The sequence below is a fragment of the Pieris napi genome, chromosome 10 (assembly GCF_905475465.1).
Source record: "Pieris napi chromosome 10, ilPieNapi1.2, whole genome shotgun sequence".
In the NCBI taxonomy this organism is placed as follows: domain Eukaryota; kingdom Metazoa; phylum Arthropoda; class Insecta; order Lepidoptera; family Pieridae; genus Pieris; species Pieris napi.
The window spans coordinates 8,668,337-8,682,511 of NC_062243.1; the positions used below are offsets into that span (position 1 = coordinate 8,668,337).

A 14,175-nucleotide genomic window follows, 5' to 3' on the forward strand; every position below is an offset into this window, starting at 1 on the left:
ATGCAGTAACGCCCAGACCTGTCATCCCCTTCCTTACTTCTCTATGAAATACGAAAATTTTAGCCCATCTAAAGGCTAAACTTTTTTTTTAAGGTCACTCAGGTATATATAAGTTATCTTAAAATAGTAATAAATAGGCATCTGATTATAATTTAAAAAAGATTCATAGAGAAGTAGGGAAGGGTATGACGAGTCTGGGCGTTACTGCATACGATGTTTTGCATTTTCTGAGAAGATTTTCTATGGTAATATATATATATTTTTTTACCATAGGAAAGTAGAGATTTCAACGAACTGAAAGCACACCAGCTTTTTGAAAAAAGCTGAAATTTTGACGTCAGAATTTTCGATTGAAAATTAGGGTGTTTTTTCGATATTAATTCCAAAATAAGGTGAAAAAATAAATATTTTTAATCAAATAAATTACAGTATATTTGGGACATAATAAGGTAAGTTTTCACCAAATTTCGTTTAAAAAAATAAATTTTTGTAAAAGATAAAAATAAAAAACCAAAAACTTGGTTTTTTGAATTTTTCACACCAATTTTGAGGTTATGTGAAAAATGTGTGAATACAAAAGTTTTAGATCTTTTTATTACCTACAACTTTGCCATTTAACTTTCTTCGATAGGACTTGTAGTTTTGTCGGAAATCGAGATAAACCGTTTTTTACCCTTAAAACTCCCCCCCCTACCCCTTCCCGACCTCAGATCGACCGTAATTTATTTTTCCTATCATTTTGATCATATTCCCCTGCCTTTCTAATGGGTTTCATCCTACTGTAATTTTTTTTGGTTTCAAAAATTATCGGCACTGGTCTATAAAGCATTCCTCTCAAATCGTGATTACAATTCCTTTCTTTAATCTTTTCTAAGTACTTTTATTTCAAATATTAAATACTTAAGTGAAATCTTAAGCACGTCTTATCCAGTGTTGTGGAGTCGACGTTCATTTTGTACCTAAGTGCTTTGCCTAATAGCTGTTTAAACACTGCAGGTTTTCATTCTCTCCTTACCTGTTTCCAGGATATTTAACTCTTTAAGGAGATTACGTTTAAATTTTAGTTTAAGCCAAAAAAGATATTTATAATTAAAAACACTTCAAAACTTTTCTCATATACAAAATGCATTATGTTTAATATGTAATTTTTAAGGAAAAATTACGTCCCCTAGTCACAAAATGACACAATCAACAATTTAACTTCTAAAAATAATACATCTCTCAATGTATTGTTTTTAGAAGTTTATATTTAAATGCTAATGCAGAATAAAGCCCCAACATGCTCGCAAATGTTTGCGAGAATCGTCTATCTTAATCAAAATCAATTGGATGCAGTGCAAATAACTTTCACATATAAATTATAACTACAATCGATGAAGCCCGACTCCATCTATATAAGAAGTTACAGAGCACTAAGATCTTTCTTACAAATAAAATAAGAACCAATTAAGTAGGTTTTGAGACTTTCTATAATAGATTTTTTAATATGTATTACATGTTTCAGGGTATAAAATGTCGCTAGCTGTGTGCAGGGATCGATTGACGGGTTTAGATGCTCCAGAACAACTTTGTGATGGATCAAGCAAGCCTTCTTCGTCTGTAGTGCGATGTAACATGCATCCATGTCCGTATAAGTAAGTATAGATGTACAAACAATTCCCGTAAAATAAAGTGAGTTCCATAATTGTGGAAAGGAATTAAAAATTGAAGAAATCATTGGCAAAATTAATCAAATAAAAACCCTCGCCATATTGCCGCAAATTACTAAAACTAATAATTTCATCAAATAGCATAAGATTGTTGTTATTGATTCAGTTATCTGTCAAAGTGTAGTGTGTAATCTTCCCTCATATTTGAATTACGAACTTCAAAGCGATTCTATTAAACATATATTGTCTATGCCATATTCCAATTTCAACTTTATATTGGCTTAAAGGTCTCGTTACCAGGCCATAAAATTATTTAAAAAAAAAAACAACTTTATAACGTTTGGCGCCATTTATACGTTTTAGAACATATAATAATTATAAACTAAATTATCGGATTAAACGGGCGCTAAACTTACCCAATTTAAAGTCGTTACAAATTAAACTATAACTTTTTTAATTTAACAGGTGGTACGTTGGTGAGTGGTCATCATGCAGCATGACATGTGGTGGTGGTGTTCGAACAAGAAGAGTTTTGTGTGCCAGATCAGCAAATGTTACACGAGCTGACACTTATGATCCAGGTATTTTTTTAAAATAATAATTCATTGCTTACTTTTTAGAACTTAATTTAGTTTCCAAGACTGAATTTAATTGGATTTTAAAAGTTGGTTATGTAAATCTTTAATGACACATTTCACTGAAAACAACGTTTTCAGAAAAGTTCAGTTTGGAAAAATCTAGAAACATTGCAGTCGACCCGTCTTCGTAACAATATTGTTTTGATAAGATCATTAATTACAGACAAGAAAACGGTAATGTTCATCACATACATCGCAAAGTAATTATTTAATGATAAACTGAACTATTATTTGTATGTTCAAATATTATATTTTTCCATTTAAATGTTCTCATATTGTGAACAATAGGCAATTTACGTAGTTGCAGTCAAAATAAAATTATTTGACAAAAGAATATCTCTTGTATTATAGTTCGTAATAATTATATGTTTAATAATCTTTCTAGAATCAAGCTCAGAGCCGGGTTGCGTGACTCCACCCCCGCGGTCTACACAGGACTGTAATGAGCAAGAATGCCCAACTTGGATTGCTGGCGCCTGGTCAGGGGTGAGTCACCCTACAACGTATTACTTTTTATGCTAAGGGTCTGTATGTATGGATAAAGTACCAAATACCTATGCAACACATAAATTATTTGGAAGATAAATTGTGCTATTTGACACTTCATCGGACTCATAACTTATGATGGACTTTATATGACGAATAGCGCTATCTGACAGTCTTGAAACGCAACAATAGTGTTTATCCTACCAATAAGTAATAAATAGCTAATTTGGAACTTATGTAGAACTTATTCGTACATTGTGAAACAGACCCTTAGTCTTTTATCTTATGCGTATTATTTACACATTCCAATGCAATGCTAGTCAAAAGTAATAATGTCGGCCAAAGTTTTTAAGATTCCACTTTTAAAATGTTATACATACTTGCTTTTACTTCTTTCGCAATTTCGTATTTCGAATATTCATTGCATAAAATATCTACTGAATATTAAATAAACAATTCGTAACTGTGTAACAGAGATTTACGAAGCATGTATAGTATTTTTTAAATGTTATACTTGTTAACGTAAAATTGTAAATACCGTTAGATTGTAATCTATCTCGCGAGGTTATAAACTGTCGAAAGATTGTGAACCTCATCGTACTCCTTACAATTTAACGTAACGTACTACTATAAAGCCGACCAATCAGGGACAAGCTTCGGACAGTTGACAATTTTAAGATTGTAATTTGACGGTTTCACTTCGATAGATTACAATCTACCGAATAATAATACATTAAATTGTAAGCAGTTCGTTGAGGTTCACAATCTTTCGACAGTTTACAATCTCGCCAGGTAGATTACAATCTAACGGTGTTTACAATTTTACGGTGACATACTCACTAAGGGCTCAAAAATTATCTTCTCTGTAATTATTGTAATTAATCGAGCGGATTATGTAAAATAAGCCCAATAAGGGTTCTGTTTATTTAAGTATTATGTTTATTTTCATTAAATATCTCAATCATCAGTGCTCAGTATCCTGCGGTGAAGGAGTACAAGTAAGAGGCGTGGAATGCTCCCCTTCGGGTGGAATGTGTGATCCCTCCACCAGACCTGAGATATCCAGGTCATGTTCCACCGGTATCAGCTGTCCAGCGTATCGCCAAGTGGAGTTACCTGAGGTACAGAAATTCATACAGAGTGTATTGTAATACATTCCTTTATTTATAAAAACTAAATTAGACCTAGTCTATCAGTGTCTCATCCAAACTTTTTATCACAGTGTAAACTCCATTTCTATATGAAACGCCTAATTTAAAACTAATTTTAATAATAGATTTTGCCCGCCCGATTTCGTTCACGTCGAAATGGATGTTTATTAATGGAAAATAGCATTAAAATATTTTGTTAAGTTCAAAAGTTACAATTATTGTATATATAAAGTAGGGAAGTTAGTATGTATATATCATTTTAATTTGATTGTATCTTAACTTAAATTTAAGCTTTAAGTATTATCTTTATAATATATAAAACAAAGTAGGGTTAGTTACACCTTTTATCAGAGAACGGATGTATCATTTTTGATGATTTTGAATCTTGCTCCGAATAGAATAGTAAATATTAAAATATTGAAACGATCCACGAAGAAATCTTGAATAAGGAAACAGAAATATAGACAACTTAACATTTGCTTTATTATTTTTTGCTTATTATCTTATTATTCTTTGCTTTATTATTTTTTGCTTATCACTTCATCTGCTTCAGCGGTATGACGTTTGCCGAGTCAGCTAGTTCACTATGTTTTTTACTTGTTTTAACTATTATATAGGTTATTCTTTTTAAAAAGAAACTGTTAAGTACATGGTAACAATTAAAAATTTAGTACTTTCTAAAAATTTCGACATTCCAAATTATAAAAGAACATTCCTTATAGGATGATATAGAAGATCTGCTACCAGGTGTGGTATATCACACTCAACCGCTAATACAACCTTATCCACCACCTCAAGCGAAGGCTGAACAGCTCATTGGAGAACCAGATGTTCCAGTAGAGGCTACGTAAGTTTCAAATTATTATCATCGTGTGTGAACGAATTTGTTTTATATGAAAAATAAGAAACAAATACTGTTGTGTGCAATTTTGCTGAGTGAGTTTTCGATAGACATGGAGCTCGATTATGTGTAAAAATTAGGAAAATAATTTTGCGTTATCATAGTAAAAATGCTATTTTAGCAACAAGATTTATTATCTATCCTAAAGGTTAGAAATCGTGGATTTTTCTATAGAAATATTACAGTTTTATTTGTTTGATACGTAGCAATTACCCTAATATAAAAACTTTAAAGACGATTTCGATAAGTAATCTAAATACTCTAATGTTTTTTTTAATAAATGGCACTGCTTTTTACTGTGAGTAGAAAAATACTTAAAACTTAGAGAGATACAATATTGGCTTGTTATTAAATTATTTAAACACCGTAGACCCTTATTCGAAAGTTTTTTTCAATATAAAACACAGGCGCGAACATACTATTTTTACAAAATAAATTTAAACACAACAACCGATATATAAATATTAATGATGCTATCATAAAACTGAAATTCTACCTACACCACATTTACTGATTTCAGGAAAAATTACTCGTGAATAATTTACTTTATGAGTGCAAACATTAATTACAGTTAATTAAGCCGTACATATGGGTCAATAAAATATTAAAATACATTATATTGGTGCATTAATAAAATTTCTCCTATTACACTAATTCGCTGTTATTATTACATAAAAAATAAAATTATTAGTACTGTAATTGTACCTAAACATTTTAAACTTTTAAAGCTCAGTGTGAAAACTACTGCACGGAATTTGATACTTCGTAGTTATAATATATTAACTTGTGTTAGACTTAAATTGTATTAGCCGAAGCTAACTGTTGTGTAATCGGAACTCTATAATTCTAAGATGTTCACTGATCACAATCCTTACACTATAATCATAAACAAATTAACATGATACATTTTTAAATTAAGATATAAATTTAAAAATTGAACTACGCAGTTAAAAAATTAAATACGATAAGAATGATTATAATTCTAGCATGCATTAATGTAAAATGGTGTTTGTCTTCAATAGATGAGAGTATTTTGTTATTGTTTTCAGCAATTTCAAAATATTCTTTGCGTGTGGCTGGTTGTATGTAAGGTATTGTACCTTCGACTCCAGTATTTTCACTTTTCAGAACATCACATTTTACAAGGAATGACATTACCCTTTCATTATACACAAATCCAATGGCTGGTAGATTTTTTTAGCTTCGTCATTCAAGAATCGCTTTAAATATTCGAACAAATTTGTTAGAATCGATTGTTTAATTAAAATCACAACTCTATTATACTTTTTTAAAACTCGGTGTGAATTTATCACACTTAACACAGGAAACTCGACCTAATTTTATATTATTTCCTCTGTTGCACTGGTCTGTTTAGCGTGTACGTAATCTTCGATTTTTACAAGGACCCTTCATTCTATCACGGACCATTGACTTCAACTGTATGATTTTCCTTTTTCTCTACTCTATGCACTGCACAATAAAGTTTGAATTTCCTCGCACATATTACACCATCTAAAAGTTTATTTTCTGTTTTAGCTTTGATACACTTTTCCGATACACAGAGATACTAAACATTTGGCACTTATACAGACACGGAAACTTTCGGAAACTTTTCTACACGTTTGATTAGAAGAGGCATTATCTGTCCAGATCTCAACTTATTACTTACACATACATTGGTGCACATACTTCTACATATGCCAGCCAAATCTGATTGGTAGATTTGTAAACGTATGTTCTCGCCCTTAACACCTTGCATGCGTTTATACGAATGATAATAGTTATTTCAGTAAATAGATAATTTTTAATCAATTGAAATATCAAGGTTGACGATTAATCTTGATGTTTCAAATAAATTTTTAATAATACACATTTTTAAACTAAATTTCTAAATAATTCTTAAAAACCTATTCAACTATGCTAAATAAAATAACTTTTGTAGTTACATCAAGGACGATGAATGGGGCCCGTGTAGTGTTACTTGTGGTGAAGGATGGAGGAAAAAGGAGGTCCACTGCAAGATATTTCTAGAATTCAGTAGAACGATAGCGAAACTACCAGATAGCAAATGTATGGGTCCTAAGCCTACTGAGGAAACACAGAGATGTGTCATGGAACCCTGCTCGATGGCATATGGAACATCGTTTGGAGACTCCAGTGCCCCGTCATATGGAGGTGATAGGTAAGAGGACATTTTCTATTATATATAATGAGCATTTAGTTAAAATTGTCCTGCCTCGTTTCTCATAATATACCGCAAATGCTATGTATAACAGTTAAGCATAGATTTCATATAAAAATAACTTTTAATAGGTTAAAAGAGAAATAAAAAATTAAGTCTTCTACATATTTATTTACATAGTTGGAGCTATATTCAGCAGCTTCTCTAATACACCGTTTTCGCAAGATTCTGTGAGAACATCGTTAATTCTTGCTTTAACTAAACTATCCTTTTCTATATCTGGTAGGTTTGTGAGATCCATTTCTGATTTTCGATTACTATTAAGTTCATCAAGGTGATTTGCTATTATCTTGATTTCTATTAACGTTATTAAAAATCCAAAAACTTTGTGTTCTTCGATATCATTCCTTAGTTTGTTTTCTGTGTATATACTATTGACATCGATGTCAAATAGATTTAAAAATCTTTTAAGGCTGTCATAGTATATGTTTATGAGTTCATCTATGTGCAATGATCTGAACTCAGAATCTGTACATATATATAGAAAATAAATGATATCAGTTGCAGGGTTTGCATATCTCAGTGTTTGGAAATCCAAAAAACATAATTTTGTTTCACCGTCCTGAAAATAATATAAAATCAATTTTAGTTATCTACAGGGCTAAATTAGAAATTAAACAGTCGAAACTAGAATAAAATCGCTACTATAGCAGTTAGTAAAATATGGATTTATCAACAGTTGCTTATAATTATGTAGAATATCAGCAAAATACCTAAGTAAACTATAATAATACAGGTATTATTCATTCTACTTTGAAATCTAAATCATTTCTATTTTGATCTACAATTCGAATGAGACTAACTTTACTCTAATTCCACTGTATCCTGTTTTGAAGTTAAATCTTCGGTCACGAGTTAAATTGGGTTTTTCAAAATGTAAAGTCAATTATTTAATTATTATATAAATTTTATATTTATTCGCAATAAAATTATTAAAAACTCACCGACTGCTTGAACAATATATTGTTGATCCAAAAATCACCATGGCAAAACACATTTATTTCTTTGGGTTTCACATAACTTTCAAGTAATCTTAATAGTTTTGGTTTTATATTCTCCAATTTATTCTTTATTTCTATATTTTCTATAACATTTAAAGACATTTCAAACGAGTCTAAAAAATAGTCTTTTAATTGGCTTTTATTCAAAAAGCTGTATTGAAATACCAAATCATTAAAATTTTCAGCAAGCTCATCATACAGCTCGGTATTATTTTTCTTTAAGACGAAAGATAATCCGTGAAACTTCGCTAACTCTGAAAAAATTTTACCTACACAACGAAAAGATAATTTATTTTCTGTAGCTATGTTAACTGTAAATCCATTCACCAATAAATCTTCGAATATAAGAAGTTCATTCCCTTTTTCTACACTAGAATATATACACATTGGTAAAATCAGTCTTCTGGATTCATTTATATCATTCTGTATGATTAAAAACTTGTCTATTATCTGAGTATATGCTTTTACTTCCCTACAATGTAGTTCACTGAACAATTCCTTTCTAGCTGTATTAATCAGTGTTTTAACAATAACACTGATGCGCTTATCACTTCCATTTTCTATAAGAATCACTCTGAATATATTAGCGATATACCCATTTCCATTCAAATAATCGACATGGTAACTGAATTCTTGAATATTTCTTATTTTGGCAACGTTTTCTATAGCACTATGTAATTCTACACAATTAAATTCATCCGGTTCGCTAACATTGACGTCAAGAGACATTTTATACGTTTGCCTCTAGTAAACATTTATCAGTAATCATTTATATCAGTATTTTTTAGATATAGACCAGTGCAGATAGCCTTTAAAATAAATAAAAAGTGAAAAAAATTACAGTAGGATGAAACCCATTAGAAAAGCAGGGGAATATGATCAAAATGAAAGGAAAAATAAATTACGGTCGATCTGAGGTCGGGAAGGGAAGGGGGGGGAGTTTTAAGGGTAAAAAACGGTTTATCTCGATTTCCGGCAAAACTACAAGTCCTATCGAAGAAAGTTAAATGGCAAAGTTGGAGGTAATAAAAAGATCTAAAACTTTTGTATTCACACATTTTTCACATAACCTCAAAATTTATGTGAAAAATTCAAAAAACCAAGTTTTTGGTTTTTTATTTTTATTTTTAACAAAAATTATTATTTTTTAACGAAATTTGGTGAAAACTTACCTTTCAATGTCCCAAATACACTGTAATTTATTTGATTAAAAATATTTATTTGTTCACCTTATTTTGAATTAATATCGCAAAAACACCCTAATTTTCAATCGAAAATTCTGACGTCAAAATTTCAGCTTTTTTCAAAAAGTTGGTGTGCTTTCAGTTCGTTGAAATCTCTACTTTCCTATGGTAAAAAAATATATATATATTACCATAGTAAATCTTCTCAGAAAACGCAAAAAATCGTATGCAGTAACGCCCAGACCTGTCATCCCCTTCCTTACTTCTCTATGAAATACGAAAATTTTAGCCCATCTAAAGGCTAAATTTTTTTTTTAAGTCACTCAGGTATATATAAGTGATCTTAAAATAGTAATAAATAGGCATCTGATTATAATTTAAAGAAGATTCATAGAGAAGTAGGGAAGGGGATGACAGGTCTGGGCGTTACTGCATACGATTTTTTGCGTTTTCTGAGAAGATTTACTATGGTAATATATATATATTTTTTTACCATAGGAAAGTAGAGATTTCAACGAACTGAAAGCACACCAACTTTTTGAAAAAAGCTGAAATTTTGACGTCAGAATTTTCGATTGAAAATTAGGGTGTTTTTTCGATATTAATTCAAAATAAGGTGAACAAATAAATATTTTGAATCAAATAAATTACAGTGTATTTGGGACATAGAAAGGTAAGTTTTCACCAAATTTCGTTAAAAAAAAAAAATTTTTGTTAAAGATAAAAATAAAAACCAAAAACTTGGTTTTTTGAATTTTTCACATAAATTTTGAGGTTATGTGAAAAATGTGTGAATACAAAAGTTTTAGATCTTTTTATTACCTCCAACTTTGCCATTTAACTTTCTTCGATAGGACTTGTAGTTTTGCCGGAAATCGAGATAAACCGTTTTTTACCCTTAAAACTCCCCCCCCCTACCCCTTCCCGACCTCAGATCGACCGTAATTTATTTTTCCTTTCATTTTGATCATATTCCCCTGCTTTTCTAATGGGTTTCATCCTACTGTAATTTTTTTAGGTTTCAAAAATTATCGGCACTGGTCTAATATGATATTTTGCTATCACAATTTTTAACTCTAGATATACATTACAAGATTTCCATTATCAGTGTAAATATTAGTTCGTAATTATTGATTTTTAATATAACTTGATATGAAAGTTATTATTTATATGAATAGTACGATATATGGCTAAATCTAGTAAAACGTGCGAGTTAATAGAATATAAATTTACTTTTTTAAGTAAGAATAATGAGGTAATTAATGAAATCCTAAATAAGTGGAACCTAATTACCAGTAGTAAAACTTAACCCGTTTTTATGTAAAATAATTCAAATGAATATAGTTTTATTATTTATAGTCATATTATAAATGTCATTATTTCAGCAGATCTCTAATATTTGGAACTTCAAGTAACATTCGGGTAGCTCCGGGTTCGCCCGGGAAATCCTATTCGTGGAAAGAAAAGGGATATACAAGTTGCAGTGCGTCTTGTCTAAGTGGAGTACAGGTAATATAATATATGAAATATATGTTTTTTATTACCGTAAGAACTAAATTGTGTACTGGGGTTTAATGAATGGTGAATACACGATAAGGTTACCACTTAACTTGTCTTTGGGTAGATTTGGCGACCACCAAATGGTGCTACAAGTTTCATTCAATATAGAACAAATATTACGTATGTCAAAAACCTTAAAAACTTTAAATAATGGTGGTATTTTAGTCTTATATATAAGAATTTAAAATATATACCTATACCTAGATTCTAAATCAATTAAGTTTTTTTTACTTCGCTACGCTCAAGACGCAATTTAGACTTTAGGCGAATACGGAAATATTTATTATTTTATTTATTTATTTTAAAAATAAATGTATATTTTTTTAAATTATTTCCTTAAGATACATTGTATTTCTTTAAAATTGTAAACTATTCTGGTAATAAACGTTTACTTAAACTAGTGTCTCATAAAAGATAATAAGACCACGATTAACCTCAAATGGTCATTAAATGTTTTCCCTTCAGTGTCAGTTTAAACTTAATTATTGTAATTAATTTAAGCTTTAACAATAAATTCACTTGTTTAATTTGTTCAATCCTAAAAAGAATAAATAATTCATCCTATACAGGAATTATAAATCTTAACCTATTTTGTGGACCTATTAACTATTACTAACAATTATTTCTTTTCATACAAATTTCTGACATTAAAGTGAAATTACATTTAAAGAGTGTGCTATTATATTATTAGACCTGGTAACTCCATAATAAATGAGAAAATCGATATAAACATGCTTCATTGACTCGGAAACATAAATAATTCATAGGCTAATGCTTGAAATGTCAATCCTTTGAGTAAAGTGTAATTGAATTATGTATAGTGTTGATTACGCGTATTACCGAAGTATTCCAATTTTTAAGCATTTTACCTAAATTAATAAAAAATATATACGGGAAACTTATTAACATAACTTCAAAGCTATGGTTCGTTTGGCTCAACCAATGGTGGGCGGGACTTTTTCTTTTTTCACTTTCATATCCGTTTCATTAAGAATTTTAATTACATGTAATAAGCTGCCTTCGTTAGCTTCTGTGTTTACAAGCCCGAAATAATCCTCTCCTGTTTTGCTTTAAATATTCCAGGTTAAACGCCACATGCGTAAACCGATCCACCGAGACGGGTAACTAAAAGTTTTTGATATTATTTGTGTTGTAACATTTATTAATGATTATTATAGGAACTAATTATCCAATGCGTGAGAGACGAGGATGGGAAAAATGCATCTCCATACATGTGTGATCCACTTACGAAGCCGGAAAATAGAGTCAGGACCTGCAATGATCATCCCTGCCCGCCAAGGTACTAAAACCTCTTATAAACATAACTGCTGGTATAAAGACTATCGAAAGGAGCATAAATACTAAATATTCTAGCTTAAAAAATCCCCACTCATCTGCTACTCTGTGAAGATACTCGATATCGAGTACACCCTATTAAATTCGGGTCAATAGTTTTTGCAAGCTTACATTATATTCCTGAGCATCTTTTATCTGTAAGCACTGGCTACAATTTTATTATGCGTATAGATTATCTGTATAACATTTTTACAGCTCACATCTCACTCATATAAAATTCTTTATGGCACTAGTGGAAGCTTCACAGGAATATCCGGTTATTATATCAGTGTTGCGCGTTTGTTTTTATTATGAGCTAAAAGCGAGAGAGGGTAGAAATACTTTAACACGTTCACGGCACATTAGGTTACACTCAACACGTGAAAATACCGTTAAATACGCTGGCAACACTGTTGCTCATTTATAAAGTGCTTTTAAAATTTCTTGTTTTCACATTTTAGATGTTTGTGTGGCGTAAAAACATTTGAAAGTTCGGTATAATTTTAGTATTTAATGCGAACTTTTGTGTAAATTGTCTGATTTGGTGTTCTTTTAAGATTCTAAATACAGGGCGGAAATACACCCTTAACTTCTATTTCACGCAATTAAATTACGCTTTCTGTACGTCATTCTTATAACAAAAGAATACGAACAAGTGCGTATACGTAAGCAATAACGCTGCGTCACTTAAATTGGTGCGTCATTAACATTAACTGTATTAACACTACGAAAAACTTTAAATATAGCAGAAATAGTTTACAAGCAATTTGAAAAGTTTTCATACAACTTATCAATTCTAACGGGGTTGTCCCTAAATACAGGTGGAACTACACAGACTTTTCCCAGTGCACAAAGTCTTGTGGCATTGGAATACAGACGAGAGAAGTGACGTGTATTCATGAGGTTGGTATATGTATTTACTTAACATGTTGCGCTGACCATACAAATCTTATTATACTTTTCTCTTACCATCTTTTGAACATTACTTTAATATAATTTTTAATGTTTTATAATTATTCTTAGGATTTACAGTAATTGAAAAATCAATTAATAAAACGGTATTTCTTTATTTAAATGGGGGCGTTTAGTGTGGCCCATGGACTCACATTGCCAGAAGGCTCGTAAGTGCGTTGTGGCCTTTTAAAAATTGATACGCTCTTTTCTGCACCCTAAGTTGAATTGTTTCGGAAATACTTCATTAGGCAGCTGGTTCCAAATGGTGGTAAAGTGGTGGTGGGAAAAACGAATAGTATACTAAACTCCTAAAAAATAGTAAACTAATAGTATATTAAATATTATTATCCATATCAGGTAACTCGGGGCGGAACAAACACAGTAGTGGTACCCAACAGTATGTGCCCGCAGCCACCTCCACCTGATCGTCAATACTGCAACGTCCTTGACTGTCCTGTGCGATGGCATAGTGGAGACTGGACCAAGTGCTCTAAAACCTGCGGAGGAGGCGTCAAGCAGAGAGAGGTAAGACAAAGACCCTTTATAAAAATAACGTTTAATATAACAAAATTCTAACTTCAGTACTTGTTGTTTAGTGGAGCTCTTGCTGTGATGAAAATAGCCTGATCGGTTCCTAGATTAAAGACAGTGTAATAATACTAATATATTATTAAAGGCAAGAAATATTTTGACGACTTATTGGTCTAGTGGTTAGTAGCCCTGACTGCGAATCCAAGGGTCCCGGGTTCGATCCCCGGCTGAGACGAACATCGTTGTGATGAGCATTTGGTGTTGTGCTTAGGTCTTGGGTGTTTAAATATGTATTTATATGTCTTATCTATAATTTTGATGTATATCCGTTGCCTAGTACCCATAACACAAGCTTCACCAGCTTAGCATGGGACTAGGTCAATTGGTGTGAATTGTTTTAAAGAAAATACTTAAAAATACCTAGCTATTGTGTAAATTTGACTACAAATTGGTCATAAATTTACTGATCTACAAATATGAAATTATATAATATTTCGGTGACAATTTCGACAAGCGTACGGCGTATAATGTATTGCCCGTGTT

The 14,175-nt window shown here is 31.0% G+C and overlaps 1 protein-coding gene across 5 annotated transcripts in view; it reads left to right on the plus strand.

Moving 5' to 3' along the window:
• LOC125053082 (protein madd-4) overlaps positions 1 to 14,175 on the plus strand; it is a 219,306-nt gene that overhangs the window by 189,671 nt on the left and 15,460 nt on the right. For 3 of the 5 annotated variants that reach the window (XM_047654287.1, XM_047654290.1, XM_047654291.1), the window contains exons 9-19: positions 1,505 to 1,634; positions 2,115 to 2,230; positions 2,673 to 2,773; positions 3,742 to 3,894; positions 4,647 to 4,771; positions 5,875 to 5,916; positions 6,768 to 7,007; positions 10,638 to 10,761; positions 11,991 to 12,112; positions 12,969 to 13,050; positions 13,459 to 13,626. In XM_047654287.1, the coding sequence (XP_047510243.1) occupies positions 1,505 to 1,634; positions 2,115 to 2,230; positions 2,673 to 2,773; positions 3,742 to 3,894; positions 4,647 to 4,771; positions 5,875 to 5,916; positions 6,768 to 7,007; positions 10,638 to 10,761; positions 11,991 to 12,112; positions 12,969 to 13,050; positions 13,459 to 13,626 (1,403 nt within the window). The remainder of the gene's footprint in view (positions 1 to 1,504; positions 1,635 to 2,114; positions 2,231 to 2,672; positions 2,774 to 3,741; positions 3,895 to 4,646; positions 4,772 to 5,874; positions 5,917 to 6,767; positions 7,008 to 10,637; positions 10,762 to 11,990; positions 12,113 to 12,968; positions 13,051 to 13,458; positions 13,627 to 14,175) is intronic. The other 2 variants (XM_047654288.1, XM_047654289.1) reach the window with 2 other exon arrangements.